Source organism: Notechis scutatus, chromosome 6, assembly GCF_049901735.1.
Source record: "Notechis scutatus isolate UNSWTSFEM ecotype Mainland chromosome 6, rNotScu1.2, whole genome shotgun sequence".
NCBI lineage: Eukaryota > Metazoa > Chordata > Lepidosauria > Squamata > Elapidae > Notechis > Notechis scutatus.
Window position 1 is genome coordinate 76961962 of NC_142014.1, and position 17698 is coordinate 76979659.

The 17698-nt window shown below is 43.4% G+C and overlaps 1 protein-coding gene across 1 annotated transcript in view; it reads left to right on the forward strand.

Moving 5' to 3' along the window:
- PRKCQ (protein kinase C theta) overlaps positions 1–17698 on the forward strand; it is a 60101-nt gene that overhangs the window by 21472 nt on the left and 20931 nt on the right. Inside the window, exons 3-8 of the mRNA XM_087968871.1 lie at positions 4652–4851; positions 5411–5471; positions 8587–8749; positions 11309–11340; positions 14145–14230; positions 15896–16025. Coding sequence (XP_087824997.1) covers positions 4652–4851; positions 5411–5471; positions 8587–8749; positions 11309–11340; positions 14145–14230; positions 15896–16025 — 672 coding nt within the window. The remainder of the gene's footprint in view (positions 1–4651; positions 4852–5410; positions 5472–8586; positions 8750–11308; positions 11341–14144; positions 14231–15895; positions 16026–17698) is intronic.

Here is a 17698-nt window from a genome sequence, read left to right on the forward strand (position 1 = left end):
GCCGCAAGATTTGTAGTTTCAGGCCTTGTTTGGAAATGCTAGGGCAGGGGTCGCCAATTTTTTGGACCTCAGGGACCACCAAACTCATAATTTTAAATCCTGGGGACCACTAACCAGTTCTGTGGGTGTGACTTGGTGGTCATGTGACCGACTGGGCATGGCTTGTATGTAAATATTATAAATATTTATATAAATATTGAATTTTTTTTTATAAAAAAAGAGCAACTTTTACCCAAAACCAGGCAAAGTAGGCAGGCAGATTGAGTTGCTCACAGAATCACAGATTCACTTAGAGATCTGTCTTTCTGCAATTGGCTACCTGAGTCTGCACTGCTTCAGTCCTAAGAAAGGTTCGGCTCTGCTTAATAGAGCCGAAGATCTAAAGATTAGCTAGAAAGCAAGAAATCCAATGATTTCCTGGCAGAGCAGAACAGCTGATGGTCAGAAAAAGGAAAAATAGCAACTTAGCAGGCAGGTTTGCCAGGTAAGGAGTGAGTGGGTGGAGAGGGTTCCCACAGGCCATGTGGGTGGCGCTCAGCCTGGATTAATTGCTTTGAGGGGGTTCTCTGGGGGTGACATTTCTCTGTGGCCCACCAAAACTTTCTCATGGACCACCAGTGGGCGGTGGACCACCAGTTGGCAACCGCTGTGCTAGGGGGCACTGATCACGTAACTTCGCTAAGGGAATGCTCGTAACCCAGGGATTACCTGTCCTGCAATATAACCTTTACACTTATAAAGCTTAAAGTCAGGGGCGCCCACAGGTATGATCAGAAAAGTCAAAATGGGGTCTACAATGATGAATTTGAAGCTCCACCCACTTTTTAAATGCTTATTGCACGTAAAACACAGTGTCAAGCCTGAAATTGACATATGTGTAGCCATTTTATTTAGCCTTTTTATATATTCCTTTTCTTTCTTTCTCTTTGCTGGTATTGGGGGGGGGAAAGGTTTTGGGCTTGCCACATTCCTAAAGTGGGAGGAGTGGAAATAGAGAGAGTTGTTTAGACTAGGTGGTTCTTCTTCCCGTGGGAACGAAAACTGACCTTGCTGAGACCTGGAGGTGGAGTTTGATGACACCAGGCAACGTTGAGTTACTTCTATTGGGGGAATGTGACTTTTAGAGGTTGTTTCTCACTTCCAATATTATGTGGTGTAATTCTGGATTGTGTCAGATCTGGAATTACAACAGACTTTGCCAATTTGATGCTATTCTAAAGAAAATGAATTATTATGGAAGATGGGACTTTGCTGTTTTCTTTTTGAATGGATTTCATCACTTGACACAACCCGACATTATTCTGGATCTCTAAAAACCATAATCCCGGACAAGGGATGTGATCCAGAGTCCTGAGCCCTGGCTCTTTACTTGGAGCATTGGGTCACAGCAAAGACTCAGGAAAGGTGACACACAGCTTTGAACCCACTGTTTTGGCCACCATCTCTTCTTTTGGGACTAAAACCTGCTTAGAGTAGAGAATCACATAAAACACGCTGGCGTCCATGTTAGAAATGTTCTACAGGCAGTCCTCGACTTACAACCGTCCATTTAGTGACCATTCAAAGTTACAACGGCACTGGAAAAAAGTGACTTCTGACTGTTTTTCACGCTTACAAGTGTTTCAGCATCTCCATGGCCACGTGACCAAAATTCGGATGCCTGGAAACTGGCAGGTGTTTATGACAGTTGCATTTGCCCCAGGGTCATGTTATATGTGATCCCCATTTGCAACCTTATGACAAGCAAAGTCAACGGGGAAGCCCGTTTCACTTAACAACCACGTGGCTATCTTAACGACTGCAGGGATTCACTTAAGCCCCGTGGCAACAACAGTCGTAAAACGGGGCCAAACTGGTTTAACAACTCCATCTTGTTTAGCCGCAGAAATGTTGGGCTCAGTCATGGCCATTAAGTCAAGGACAACCTGTGATTCCTGCCAATAAAGTCTCTTCCCTTTGCTGCCTTCTGCGCAGGAAAAATGCTGTTAATATATGGCCTTGCAAAGCTCAGTCAGTTAAATTGTAATTCGAGAAGGCTGACAGGCTAAAAATAAACTATACTTAATGTAGAAAAACACTTGGTCGCACACAGAAAGGTCAGGGGAATTAATGCAATTTGCACACTCTGGTGCACACACACACACACACACACACACACCATAACATCCTCCAGCCCATGAAGGAGCGGACCGAGAAAATTTGAGAATCCTGTGGCATTTAGGGATCAGCTGAAATATTAACAGGGTAAACCACAAAACTAGGGTCAGGTGAATAATCACTTTATGGTTTCTATCAAGTTCCTGTTTGTGTGTGTGTGTGTGTGTGTGTGTGTGTGTGTGTGTGTGAATTTGCCAGATTTAATTCATCAGATTTGAGATGATTTGCTCATTGTGGTTACATTTCCCCCAAAACATAAGTATTTTTGTTGGGCATGTTTTTGTTTTGTCCAGAAACGTCTATGAATTTTCCCTAAATTACAGGTAGTTCTCAACTTACAACAGTTTGTTTAGTGAGCGTTCAAAGTAACAGCGGCATTGGAAAAAGTAACTTGTGACTGTTTTTCACATGACCATTACAGCATCTCTGTGGTCACGGAATCAAAATTCTGATGCTGAGTCATATCTATGACGGTTGCCGTGTCTTCCAGGGTCCCCCTTTTGCGACCTTCAGAGAAAGAAAGCCAACGGGGGACCCAGATTCACTTACTAACTGAACAACTGCAATAATTCACTTAACAGTGGTGGCAAGAAAGGTTGTAAAAGGGGGAAGAACTCGCTTAACTGCTTGGCAGTGGAAGTTTTGGCTTCCATTATGGTCATAAGTCGAGGACTCCCTTGTATTGGAAGTTTTCTCCTATTGATGTGCACCAGTGGTGGGATTCAAAAATTTTTTACTACTGGTTCTGTGGGCATGGCTTGGTGGGCGTGGCCATGTGACTGGGTGGGTGTGGGTTGTTGTTTTTGCAGCCACCCACCCACCCAATTTTCCTTCTGGGCCTCAGGCAAGCTTCCTGGGGGGGTGTTTTTGCTCCCAGGAAGCTCCCCTGGGGCTCAGGAAGGCAAAAAATGTACAGGAAGTGGGGCTGTGCCCGTCCCTCCATTTTTTGCCTTCCTGGACCTTAGGGAATCCTCCTGGGCGAAGCAGTGAGACAAGAGAGGTGAATCCTGGCACATCTGATCATATGAACAGCTGATCGTCAGGAGGGGAAAAAAAAGAAATACCTTAAGGGTAGAGCATCAGCCAGGTGAAGTGAGTGATCATTGGGTGGGTGGGGAAAGTGAGCCAGTGGCGACCAATGGCCAACCAGAACTTACTATCGGTTAGGCCAGTGGCCCCTAACCTTTTGTGCTGCGGCCCAGTACCGGCATCACAAAATGATCCGCGGCCCGGTACCGGCATCAGCACGCATGGCAAGGTGAGCCGAGCGACCGGCCAGCCAGCCATCCCCCGCTTCTCCCCGCCACTTTCAACTCCTCCTTTGTACCTTTGTCGATGGGCTTCGCTTCAGGACGGCTTCGGGACGGTCGCTCGGCTCACCTTACCTTGGGTGCTGAAAGAATCCTCGCGCCTTAGTTTCGTTCGAAGCCCCCCCCCCCTTCGATGAAACTAAGGCGCGAGGATTCCTTCAGGACCCAAACGCCGCTTTCCAACCGGAAAAGCTCACCCAGAAGCACTTTCTCGTCAAACAAGATGGCGGCACCCAGCAAACCGGCGTGGCCCGGTGGTTGGGGACCCCTGGGTTAGGCGACCCACACCAAATCGTTGCTACCGCTTTGCCTGAACCGGTGCAAACCGGCTGAATACCACCCACTGATGTGCACCTGAAAAGGTTTGGAAAAACTGAGAAAAAAATGAGAGTGGAGAAACTGAGGCAGAGAAAGAGAGAGGGATGTTAACAGGGGGAGCTTCAAAAAAATAACCTTGTTGCTTGCATCCTTACGATTTATACGGACTATTTCCTAGTATGATTTGATTGCTTATTGTACCCTATGATTATCATTAAGTGTTGCACCTTAGGATTCTTAATGAATGTATTCTTTTCTTCTTATGTACATTGAGAGCATTTGCACCAAGACACAATTCCTTGTGTGTCCAATCACACAATTGGCCAATAAAGAATTCTATTCTATTCTATTTAGCAACTAGTTCTCTGCCCGGTTGCTGGGTGGGCGTGGCCATGGTGGCCATGGCCTAGTCAGCTTCCTGCAGCACCCTGGCCTGGGAGTGAAAATGGGCTGCAGGGTGTCATTTTCACCCTCCCCGGGCTCCGGAGGCTTTCCTCGAGCCTCCAGGGGGGCGAAAATGGCCTTCCCGGGCTCCGGAGGTTCTTTTCCGGAACTTCCGAGAGGCCCATTTTTCACCCTCCCTGAGCCTCCATACGTACCGGCAATCCAAAATGGATGGCATGGGGATTCCTGGGAGTGGAGGGGCAGGGTGAACAGGGCCAGCCAGGGGTGGGATTTGCCGGTTTGCCAAACGGGCTGTAAAATTAGCTACCTGTTCACCCAAACCGATGTGAACCGGGAGCAGCCCACCTCTTGGATGTTAGGCACGTCAAGGTCCATTTGTTGGGGGCGTGTTGTTGTTGTGATGTTCCCTATGTTTTGATGGCATTGTGAGTATAACAGAAAGGAATGATTGTCAATCCTAGAGAAAGGCCCCGTGTTTGTCCAGAAGAAGCCAACAATGTATCCTCCTTGGAACAGCACGTTCGATGCCCACATCCACAGGGGCCGTGTCATGTACATTGTGGTGAAGGACAAGAGTGCAGAGATGGTCTCGGAGACCACCGTGGAGCTCAACCTCGTTGCTGAAAAGTGCAAGAAAAATAACGGGAAAATTGAAATCTGGGTAAGTGTCAACTCCTTGGGCCAGCGTTAACTTTTAAAAGCTTTCGTGTTTTGGGCTTCAGTCATCCTCCCTCTTTTCCTTCTTTCAATCCTTCCCTGCTTCTTTTTCTTCTTTCATTTAATTTCTTACTTACCATTCCCCCCACCCCCCCCCGTTCTTTCTTTCTTTCTCTTCCTTTCTTTCCTCTTCTTCCCCCTCCTTCCCTCCCTCCTTCTTTCATTTGATTTCTTTCCTTCTATTGTTCCCCCTGGTCCTTCCTTCCTTCCTTCCTTCCTTCCTTCCTTCCCTCTCTCCTTCCTTCCTTCCTTCCTTCCTTCCCTCTCTCCTCTACTCCTTAATTCTTCCCTCACTCTCTTTTCTTTCTCTTTCTTTTTCTTCCTCCTTCCTCCCTTCCTCTTTCTTTCTCTCTGTCTTCTTTCTTTCCCTCCCATTCTTTGTCTATTTGTAAAACTCCACTTCCGTAGCAAAGCCTGGACTGGCTGCATTATTTAAAAAAAGAAATCTCTGGTTGCATTCCCATTTCCTTTCTAAATTCTATTTCACTGTCTTCTTTTTACAGCTGGAATTAAAACCCCAAGGAAGGATGTTAATGAATGCAAGATACTTTTTGGAAAGTACTGGCAAGTATCAATTCCGCTCATGTTCTTTTCAGGTGTTTTTTTAGCATTTCACTCCATCCCTGGCCAAAAGTTTAATTCTGACTCCAACACTTTGAAAATACAGAACTTTAAAGCAAGAATATTTTTAAATTTTTTAAAAAAATTGACCAGAGCTGCAGAAAAAAAGGAAAATGATGGTTTTAAGTGCTCTAAAATACCTTTGCTAGAATTAACATGTGAGCTATTTTCTCTGTTTTCTTTTTCCCACACAAGAATGTCTTTTACCCAAAGGGCTAATTCCAAACCATGTGCTTATTTTTCAGCACCCCATTTTATTTCCAAATATAGCTTATCCTTGACTTAACGACCACAACGGAGCCCAAAATTCCCATGGCTAAGCAAGATTGTTGTTAAGTGAGTTTTGCCCCATTTACAACTTTCTTGCCACCGTCATTAAGGGAATCACTGCAATTATTGGAGCTAGTCAAACAGTTGTTAAGTGAATCTGGCTTCTCCGTTGACTTTGCTTGTCAGAAGGTTGCAAAAGGGGATCACAGGACCCCATCATAAATACAAACCGGTAGCCCAGCATCCAAATTTTGATCACGTGACTACGGGGGATGCTGCAGTGGTCTTAAGTGTGAAAAATGGTCATGTCACTTTTTTCAGTGCTGTTTTAATTTCAATCACTAAATGAACTCTTGTACATCAAAGATTACCTGTATTTATTCATTTGAGTTCTTCCTCCATATTTGCTGTGAATTTCCTGCCTCAAAATGGACAGTTGTATCCCATCACCTAGCTCCAGTCTACAACACGTCCTTTCAGCAGTTCTAAAAAGGCTCCACACCCATTTGCACCGCTCAGGTGATCCCGAGGACACAGACAAACCTCCAAGTGGCCTCAACGACCCTCTAAAAGGATGCAAATGACCAGCTGTCTTCAAGGAGTATAAATCCTTCCATTCCCCACCATCCAGTCAGAGCTGAAGAAGCTTCTTGGATGAGAAGCACAACATCTTCAAAGAAAAACAAAGTCCATTTACCTCTTGAAAAACACCTTGAATCCAAATTGCTGGAAATGTAAAAAGAAACACGGAACATTCTTTCACATGTGGTGGTCCTGCATTGAAGCCCAAAGATACTGGCACAGAATAAAAAAATGGTTAGAGGAAATAACAGCGGAGCAAATTGAATTAAAACCAGAATTCTTCTTATTGGGGATATTTAATAGACAAATTTCTAAAAAAGTCAAATATATAATACTGCACATTCTTACTGCAGCTAGAATAACCTTTGCACAGTGTTGGAAACAAGCAGATATTCCAACAGAGGAAATGGTCATTCAGAAAATAACAGCCTGTGCAGAGATGGATAAGTTAACCTTAGCACTTAAGGAAAAAGAAACACCAGAATATTATAGAAGCTGGGAATGCTGGTATGACTGGATAGAACAAAAATAGAAAACATATTAGTAAACAACGTAAAATGTAAAAGAGGTAGTAATTATATATTCGCAATAAGATGCATTTGTAAATATATCACCAATATTGATAACAAACAAGGAACCATAGACTGTCGATAATAGAATTGCTAGTTTTTAATCATTTTCTTTTTTCCTTTTTCCTTTTTTTCTGTGTATTGTGTATGTGTTTGATATTTTAGTTGTATAATCAATAAAGTTTGTTTTAAAAAAAATAAGAAAGCACCTTTGGGACAGTCATGAGCTGGATGACTGAGAATCTCAGGTGACAGTGAGGACACAGATAAACCTCCAAGCAGCCTCAACGGCTCTCTAAAAAGAATGCAAATGACCATTTCTGTCTGCAAGGAGTATCAATCCTTCCATTCCCCACCATCCTGTCGGAGCTGCAGAAGCTTCTTGGATGAGAAGGGAAATGTCTTCAAAGAAAAACCAGAAAGTCCAGTTGCCTCTTGGAAGAAAAAAAAGCACCTTTGGGACAACCATAACCTGGATGATTTGAGACTCTCCATAGATGCTAAAATAGGATGTAGGAGTTCGTGGGAATGCAGCAACGTTCACAACATGAACTGTACAATTGCATTAAGCCATAGAGGGAGAGGCAGCGTGTGGTCAAAATGTCGAGATGATAACAGTGATTGACTTAGCAACCGTAGCAAGAAAGTAAACTGGGACAAAATTCACCTGTCTTGCTAAGCAATAGAAATTTGGAGGACTACCTGCAGAGTTTAGGATTGAAGCATATTATCTAGAAAACAGCGTCTTCCTAGCTCATCATTCTGTGCCAAACACCCAACAAGAAAACAGAAAGAAACTATCCTTTAGTGCTTCCCAAATCTTGTCAGCTTTAAGATGGCTGGACTTCAAATCCCAGAATTCCCCAGCCAGCAAGCTGCCAAGATTTGGGAAACACTGCCCTAGTTTATATCTCAGTTTGAGAACTGCTGACTTTAGCAATAGAAATAGAATAGAAATAGAATAACAGAGTTGGAAAGGACCTTGGAGGTCTTCTAGTCCAACCCCCTGCTTAGGCAGGAAACCCTATACCACTTCAGACAAATGGCTGTCCAATCTCTTTTTAAAAACTACCAGTGTTGGAGCATTCACAATCTCTGGAGGCAAGTTGTTCCACTGGCTAACTGTCAGGAAATTTCTCCTTAGGGTCTAAGTTGCAATGCCCATCAGCCTCAGCAAATCAATTCGGGATGATGGGAATTGTTATCTGGCAACATCCAGAAGATAGTTGCCTTTTATTTTATTTTCTGCTTCATGAAATCAGTATTTTAGATTATGGAGATTGCATTTAATGCGCCCTACATGAAGATATTTGGCTCACAAAGCCCCAATCTAAACAAACTCCCTTCTTCTCAACATGCTAGATTTTTCGCAAGCGGGAATTTTTATTTATGGGGGGAGAACCAAGAAAAGTATAATCTCTCCCCCATCAGTCACATTTCTGGTGATGTCCAGAAATAACATAAGCAGCGCTAACGTTCTTCTGATGGTAACAGGGGCTCTCAAGATTTTAGGAAGTGTGCCTGGTTATTTTTATCAATTTGGGGTGTTTCTTCACACTTTTTCGAACTGTTTTAAATATATGTTATTTACATTCATGGCCTGACCACGGAATTTCTTGTTTTTCTCTCTTACTCAGATGATCCAGAGTTTATCGACTGTGAAAAGGAGGGTTTTTTCTCTCTGCATCAACGGAGAGGAGCCATCAAGCAAGCGAAGATTCATAATGTCAAGTGCCACGAGTTTACAGCCACTTTCTTTCCCCAGCCCACGTTCTGTTCTGTTTGCCACGAATTTGTCTGGTATGACCGAGGGGGTCCTTTTGGGCTTGGTCTGTATAGGGAAGGATGCAATTTTCTTTCCTAATGGGAACATGCTGTCTCTGGAGGGCTGCTATGGTCCATTGGTCCAACAGCTGTTATGATCCATTGGTCGAAAGAGATGCTATGATCCATTGGACAAAAAAAGCTGTTATGATCCATGGGTCAAAAGAGCTGCTATGATCATCATCATCTCCATTTAATGACCCCATAATCCCTTGTGGGGTGGTGCCTGGGCAACTGAATGGAGCTGAGTGTTTACTGGCCAGATGCCCTTCCCGTTGCCAATGCAGAGTTTTGTTATATCTGCTGGATATATCCTCATTGTGCCCAGAGAGAGAACTACCTGCCTCTACCTAGGATCGAACTCACAGCCTCCTGATTGTGAGGCGAGAGCTCCACCTCTAGGTCACCACCCCCAAAAGAGCTGCTATGATCCATTGGTCTGAAGAGATACTATGATCCATGGCTCCAAAGAGCTGTTTTGGTCATTTTTTTTCAAAAGAGCTGCTTTGATTCATTAACCCTAACCATACAGCCAGAGATATTTAATTTCATTTGGACTGAGTTGAAGCATTGTCATCCCCACCCAGACCCAAAGATGAGACCCCCAAATCATTTTATTTTTTATTTATTTATTTTCTTTGTTCATCAAACATGTACAGGATAACAAGTGTAGGTATGAACATAAACATGCTGTCAGGATTCCGGCAGTTGCCCCAATGAAATCATGAGTCTTGAGCCAAACTGGCAAAACTTCAAAAGGATTTATTGGGAGTTAACATGTCCGGCACGGCCTGGGTGTAGCCGACTCTGAGACACATGAACAAAGGAAGTAAATACAGATAAATGGGGACAGTAAGACAGGAAGGGTAGGCACGCTGGTGCGCTTATGCATGCTTCCTTTAAGGACCTCTTAGAAATGGGGTGAGGTCCACGGTAGATAGTTTGAGGTTGAAGCTGCAAGGGGTTGAGTAACAACGGAGTCGGGTAGGGCGTTCCAGGCATTGACCACTCTGTGGCTGAAGTCGTATTTTCTGCAATCGAGTTTGGAGTGGTTTATCTTGAGTTTGTATCGGTCGTTTGCCCATGTGTTATTGTGGTGGAAGCTGAAGAAGTCATTGACAGGCAAGATGTTGTAGCAGACAATTTTGTGTACTATGCTTAAATCGGACTGCAGACGAGGCAGTTCCAGATTGTCCAAGCCCAAAATTTCAAGCCTGGAGGCAGAGGGAATTCTATTGTGAGTGGAGAGGAGTGGAGAACTCTTCTCGAGAAATACCTTTGGACCTGCTCAATTGTGTTAATGTCCAATATACAGTGTTGGGTTCCAGGCAGATGAGCCTCATCACTATGTTAACCAAGGATTGAGATATGCAACTTCTTTTTAAGAGCTGTTAAAGATCAATTGATCAAACATGTCTACTGCTTTAGGAAGTAGAACCACGAGAAGCAGGTGGAGAATCTCCAGCCCTGGAAGGACCATGTATCCATAGATACCTCGTTTTATTTGGGTTCAATTGAAGCATTGTCGTCCCCACCCAAACCCAATGAGCTTTAGATGACACCTCAACAGCATCACTTGGTTGATCGGGGATTGAGTTTTGCAGCTTCCTATTGAGAGCTGTTAACGTTCCAGGGCCCAAAATTTCGAGTTCGGAAAAATCAGATTAATTCCCTTTGACAATCAAAAACATGTCATTTGGGAATCCTTCTTTGATCCAGATTTGATCCAATCCAGTTTGGTTTCTTAATCTGAACCAATCTGATAGGCCAACTAGATTTAGAAAGCTGAACTGCATCATCAAAATTGGGTTCGATTCTGCTTGTTTTTCTGATTGGATAAATCTGTCTTCTTCAAGTGCTACAGGACTTTTGATCCTCTGAATCATTTCTTTAAAAATTTAGAATAGAATAGAATAGAATAGAATAGAATAGAATAGAATAGAATAGAATAGAATAGAATAGAATAGAATAGAATTCTTTATTGGCCAAGTGTGAATGGACACAGAAGGAATTTGTCTTTGGTGCATAAGCTCTCAGTGTACATAAAAAAAATACATTCATCAAGAATCATAAGATACAACATTTAGTGATAGCCATAGGATACTAAATAAGCAATCAAATCATACTAGGAAACTAGGGGGGGGGGGGGGGGGGGGGTGTTTTTGGTGGGGGGTGGGGGGGGGGGGTTTGTTTTTTTTTTTTTTTTTTTTTTTTTTTTTTTTTTTTTTTTTTTTTTTTTTTTTTTTTTTTTTTTTTTTTTTTTTTTTTTTTTTTTTTTTTTTTTTTTTTTTTTTTTTTTTTTTTTTTTTTTTTTTTTTTTTTTTTTTTTTTTTTTTTTTTTTTTTTTTTTTTTTTTTTTTTTTTTTTTTTTTTTTTTTTTTTTTAATAAAATTTGATAATTAAATGGATAATTAGAATTTAATTTGACAAGTTAAATTCAATAAGCCTGAACATGAATCATTTTTCTCAAATGCAGGCATGATTTGAAATCTGTTTTATATTAATACTGTTTTTTTCTCTCTCTTTGTATTCCAGGGGCCTTAACAAGCAAGGTTATCAGTGCAGGCGTAAGATCTTTCAGTATATTATATTTATATGTTGATGGTTATCGTAACTGTGCAATAGTTCATGATACTCTGCTGAAAAGCCTAAGAATGAAAGAGTAATTAAATAATCACAACAATCTCTGTATGGAAACAAAGCATGCATTTAAAAAAATAATAAGTGGGTTTTTTTAAAGTGTAACAATCATGATCATATTTTCAACGTTCTCACAGTCTGGTACATTTCCAAATCATTTTCAATCTCTGAGAAAGAAAATAGACACATGAGGTTTTCTGTTTTTCTCAGGGTATTCAAGAAGAAAAATTAGTTTCAAGAATAAGAAGCCAGAATCAAGGGAGAAAATATTTTATGATTGAATTGGAACTTCCAGCTTTTTCTATCGGTCAAAATACAAAGTTATGAGGTGCCGTTTTCTGCCCTTAGAAACCTTAAAAACATGGTACCTTCTTTCATATGTGGTGGTTGTATCCCAAAGCAAGGAAATATTGGGTTAAAATTAAAAATTGGCTACAGGAAATTATAGGTCTTCAAACTGAACTCAAACCCGAAATGTTTTTATTAGGAATAATCAGAGCAGAATTTAATTTAAAAAAACCAAATATATTATAGTACATATAGTGACAGTGGCAAGAATTGCCTATGCATAAAATTGGAAATTGGACAGTACCCCTTCTGAAGATATGATAATAAAGAAAGTAGTCGACTGTACAGAGATGGTTAAACTTACATTGGAATTGCATGATAGGGAGGAATCGGAATATTATATGGTCTGGGATAAGTGGTATAGTTGGTTAGACAAAAGAAATAAGAATTAAAAGTATATATGTAGATACCGTATATGCCGGCGTATAAGACGACCCGGCGTATAAGACGACCCCAACATTTCCACTCAAAATATAGTTTGTTATATACTCGCCCCCTCTTCCGCACGCCTTCCACTTTTGCACTTTTTTTTTTTTTGGCACTTTTGCCTACCGTGGAAGCAATCCCGTGAAGCTGAAAGGAGCAGCCAGCCTCCCAGCTCCCAAGGAAACGAGGCTCGCACTGCCCGGGCTCCGCTGAGGTATCCGGCTGGGGCTGTCAGGAGTTGTTACCGCTGGCGCGGCTCCGCGCGGCTCCAGTCCCGCGTTGCCTCGGGAAGGGAAAGGCAAAAAGGAAGAGCCGCGGCGGCGCTTTGCAATGGCAGCAGCGGCTCCTGGTTTTGCCTTCCCTTCCCGAGGCAACGCGGACTGGAGCCGCGGAGCCGCGCCAGCGGTAACAACTCCTGACAGCCCCAGCCGGATACCTGAGCGGAGCTCGGGCGGTGCGAGCCTCGTTTCCTTGGGAGCTGGGAGAAGGCTGGCTGCTCCTTTCGACTTCACGGATTCATTCCACAGTCGTAAAAGATGCCTCAGCATGAGCAACCGCAGTGCTTCCCAATTACTATTTGCCGGCGTATAAGACGACCCGGCATATAAGGCGACCCCCAATTGGAGGCATCTTTTCAGGGCAAAAAAGTCATCTTATACGCGGCAAATACGGTATGTAGATATAAGTGAAAACGTCGATGTCATAGAGTTGTTAAGAATGTACAACAGACGTGTAATTGTGGAAAAGCATAATAAAAATTATTTAAAAAAAGAAAAGAAACCTGAACCATCTCAAATTTTAGAATAACTCAACCTCTTTTTTCCAGACTGACAATCATAATTTGAATACATGCTGGGAGCTGTGCTCCCCCAAAAATGAAAAGAAAACCCTTGCTTAAAATTAGATTTAACCGACACCCTTAATTAATTCAATATCAGGACTACCTTTAGCTGTAAAGATGAGATCATGTTCTCCTTCCGTCATATCAAAATGAAAATTGTGGGTGGAATTTAGCAGAGCCCCAGTGGTTGCTCCTGAAACTTGGAGAGGCTGGGAATCCTACAGAAACACAAACACACAAACACACACATATACCAAATTCCTTATTTATTTTTTAGCTGTCCGGGTCTGGTCTCTGAACTTCAGGAGTTTAGATGCAAATTTTATGCAAGGCATAAAATTGGAAAACAAACATACACCAGAATAACAAAGTTGGATGGGATCTTCGAGAGTCCAACCCTGCTCTAGCAGGAAACCCACTGCTATTTCGGACAAATGGTTTCCAAGGAGGATTTGAATCAATATCTCCGAGAAGAAGGGGAAAGGAACTCAGCTAACATGCTGAGCTTGTCGATCAGAAAGGTCGGCAGTTCGGCGGTTCGAATCCCTAGTGCCACATAATGGAGTCAGCTCCCATTACTTGCCCCAGGTTCTGCCAACCTAGCCGTTCAAAAGCATGTAAAAATGCAAGTAGAAAAATAAGGACCACTTTGGTGGGAAGGTAACTGTGTTCTGTGCACCTTCAGCGTTTAGTCATGCCGGCCACATGACTACAGAGACATCTTTGGACAGCGCTGGCTCTTCGGCTTTGTAACGGAGATGAGCACTGCCCCCTAGAGCCAGAAACGACTAGCACATATGTGCGAGGGGAACCTTTACCTGTTGAGTGTTCCCCCCAGGTGGCCCAGGGATTCTGCTGGGTATGTTCAAAAAAGTCAAGATAGTGACCAGGATGGCACCATCAAAAGCTCTGCCTGTTTTTTAGATGGCATCTTGACTTTTGTTGCCCAAAACCAGTGGCCACTCCTGATTGGGACCAAATTGAATTATTTTCTTTGCCCATCTTGCTGTATTTCTGTCCAGTAGTGTGTAAAAGAGTATAATTTGTTGTTGTGGTCTTTCTGTGTTACCTGTAAAACTTTTTTTTAGTGAAAAGGATTTCCTTTTTTTCTCCCAGAATGCAATGCTGCGATTCACAAGAAGTGTATTGACAAAGTCATCGCAAAGTGTACGGGATCGGCTATTAACAGTAGAGAAACTATGGTAGGTTTGGGGTTGTGTTATTTTTGTGAGTTGGTAGCTAGAGTTAACCAACACAGAGGCACTCAACGTGGCTATGATAACCTCGATTTGATTTGGTCTGTCTTAGCACGCCAAGTGAAGCCAGTTCAATGAGAATAACCACAAAAGTTATTCTGAAATGGGCAAAATGCACTATTTTGATTAAAGAAAAGAATATTATTAAGTACTTTTGTTTCCACGTGGAGACCGCTTCTGAATTTCGTGCTCGAAATGGAAAAGAATGAAACTCTGATTTTGCGTTTTACTGATTAGATTGATCAGGGATGGGCTCCAAATAATTGAACAACTGGTTCTCTGCCCAGTTGTTGGGTGGGCGTGGCCAAGGGGTGTGGCCTAGTTGGCCTCCTGCGCCACCCTGGGAGTAAAAATGGGCTACGGGGGGCCGTTTTCACCCTCCCTGGGCTCCGGAGGCTTTCCTCGAGCCTCCAGGATGCTGTTTTTGCCCTCCTCAGGCTCCAGAGGCTCTCTGGAGGCCGGAAACCGGCCTGTTTCAGGCCTTCCAGAAACTTCCGGGAGGCCTATTTTTCTCCCTCCCTGAGCCTCCACACAGACCCTGCACTTACCTGAGATCCAAAATGGGCCACGTGGGGACTCCTGGGAGATGCGTGGTGGAGTGGACGGGGCCAGCCAGGGGTGATATTTGCCGGTTCACCAAAATGGCCAAAAAATTAACAGGTTCAGCCAAACTGGTGTGAACCGGTATCAGCCCACCCCTGAAATTGATAGATCTTTATAGAAATGGCTTGCTCATATTATTATGAAAAAAACGTAAAAGGTTTGGTGTTAATGCCATATTTTACTGCAAACGGAGAGAGTTGGAAGTCAATGTTTCTTTTTCTTTTTTCTTATCCTTCCTCCCTTCTCTTCCCCCTCTTCCTGCCCACCGTTTTCCTATTCACTTTTGTGTTTTGTATCTTATAATATTTTATAACTCAATAAAAATGTTAAAATGAGAATAACCACAACAGCAATTTGTTTACCTGGTTGGTCCCCTCGTCCTCGACTTATAACCACAATCGAGCCCAGAAATTGTTGCTAAACAAGGCCTTTGTTAAGTGAATTTTGCCCCCTTTGATGAACTTTCTTGCCACAATCGTTCAGTGAATCCCTGCAGTTGTTAAGTTAGTAACATGTCGTTAAGTGAATTTGGCTTCCCCATTGACGTTGCTTGTCAAATGGTCGCAAAAAGGGATCACATGACCCCCAGGGACACTGCAACCATCATAAATATGAACCAGTTGCCAAGTGCCTGAATTTTGATCACGTGACCATGGAGATGTTGCGACTGTTGTCAGTGTGAAATACAGTCCAAAGCCACTTTTTTCACTGCCGTTGTAACTTCAAATAGTCACTAAATAAGTGGTTTTAACTCAAGGACTATCTATAAACACACAAACCCAACACTAACTAATATTAGCATATTGTGTGAATGCACCTACTGGAACGTTTATGTTTTATTGATGATGTTGTCGTTTCTTTGGTTGTTGTGAGTTTCCCAGAATCATCGAGTTGGCAGCGTGCAAATATAAATTATTATATAGAACATACAACAAGGTAGAATCACAGTTACCAGGGCAAAGCTACGGGGATCTGTTAAACCACATTTTCCCTTCCTTTTTCTTCCAGTTCCACAAAGAAAGGTTTAAGATCGACATGCCCCATCGCTTCAAGGTGTACAATTATAAAAGCCCCACCTTCTGTGACCATTGTGGAACACTGCTCTGGGGCCTGGCACGGCAGGGCTTAAAATGCGACGGTGAGTTGAGATCGCTGGTGCTTTGGTGTGATGACCCAGGACAAGCAGAGGTGGTATTCAGCAGGTTCTGACCAGTTCTGGAGAACTGGTAGCGGAAATTTTGAGTAGTTCAGAGAACCGGCAAATCCCATCTCTGACTGGCCCTGCCCCCATCTATTCTCTGCCTCCTGAGTCCCAGCTGATCAGCTGGGTCTTCTTTGGTTGCCCTACACAGGAGAACGGAGCTGGAAAGCAGGTTAGTGGGGTGGGGAGGGAATGGGGATTTTGCAGTATCCTTCCCCTGCCATGCCCACCAAGCCATGCTCACCAGGCCATGCCACACCACACCACGCCCATCAAGCCATGCCCACAGAGTCAGTAGTAAAAAATGTTGAATCCCACCACTAGGGACAAGGCATGAAGGCCACACAGCCAACTTAGAGTTCAAATTCACCATTAATGCTCCAAATTTTTCCCAAGCACCCTCATGTTCTTGGCAAGTCCCAGAGCTAAAAGCACAAACATAGATCAGCCTCTGGCTGCGAGCAGTCCAGCAAAGCAGGGAAATGAATCCACGGAGCAAGGAACAAGCAAGCAGTCTGTAACGTCACACAAAACTCCACAAATTCAGTGTTAGTTCCCGACAAACACCCCTTCCTACAGCGTCTCCTTAAATCTCAGTCCCCAGGTGTGCCTTGTGAAGAGGGGCGGGGCGCTCTCCTCTCGAGTTGTCAGGTCGGCCTGTGCTGTTCCCACCTTCTCTCCACTCTCCATGCTCAGGGATCAGGAGGGAGCAGTCCTTGCTCATCGCCTGAGCTCCGTCGCTCCTCATTTCGACTGCTTGGCCTCTCTCAGTCATCCTGTCCCTCCCCCATTCCTCCCTGTTAGCAAACTGTCCCAATCCTGATGGGCCCTGGGCTGCCTCGTCCTGCTCCTCCCCACATTCCTCCGAAGCCAATGAAGCCACCCTCTCAATCTCTGTTAGCCCCAGCTCTGGCTCGTCCTCCCCCACAGATTCAGGCTTCGACGGGGCACGACAATAAGTGGGGGATCTACAGCATGACATTTTAGCCCCACTATAGATAGTCCTCAATGTATGACCACAATTTCCAAAATTTCTGTTGCTAAGTGAGATGTTGGTTAAGTCAGTTTCGCCCCATTTTACGACATTTCTTGCCACAGTTATTAAATTACTTTTAAATCGGGGCAGTTGTTCAATGAGTAACATGATTGTTAAGCGATGCCGGATTTTCCATCGATTTTGCTGGTCAGAGGGTCACCAAGCTGGATCACATGACTCCAGGACTCTGCAACCATCATAAGTACATGCCAGTTGCCAAGTGTGCGAATTTTGAACACGTGACCAGGGATGCTGCAACTGTTAAGTGTGAAAAACGGTCACGAGTCCCTTTTTTTTCAGTGTTGTTATAATTTTGATCCCTAAACAAACTGTTGTAAGTTTGAGGACTATCTGTAGGAGTATGTTTCCCTCCCCATCTCCTTTTCCCCTCTGTATCCTGCTTGTGGGGGGGTTGGACTAGATGACTTACAAGGTCCCTTCCAACTCTGTTAATCTGTATCTGTATCTCTCAATCCAATGTTTGCTGCTTATGTCCTATCAAGGCAGTGAACCATTTAGCAATAAAATGTTGCGGGAAAAATCGAAGCAACAAAAGCAATCATTTCAGTTTGGG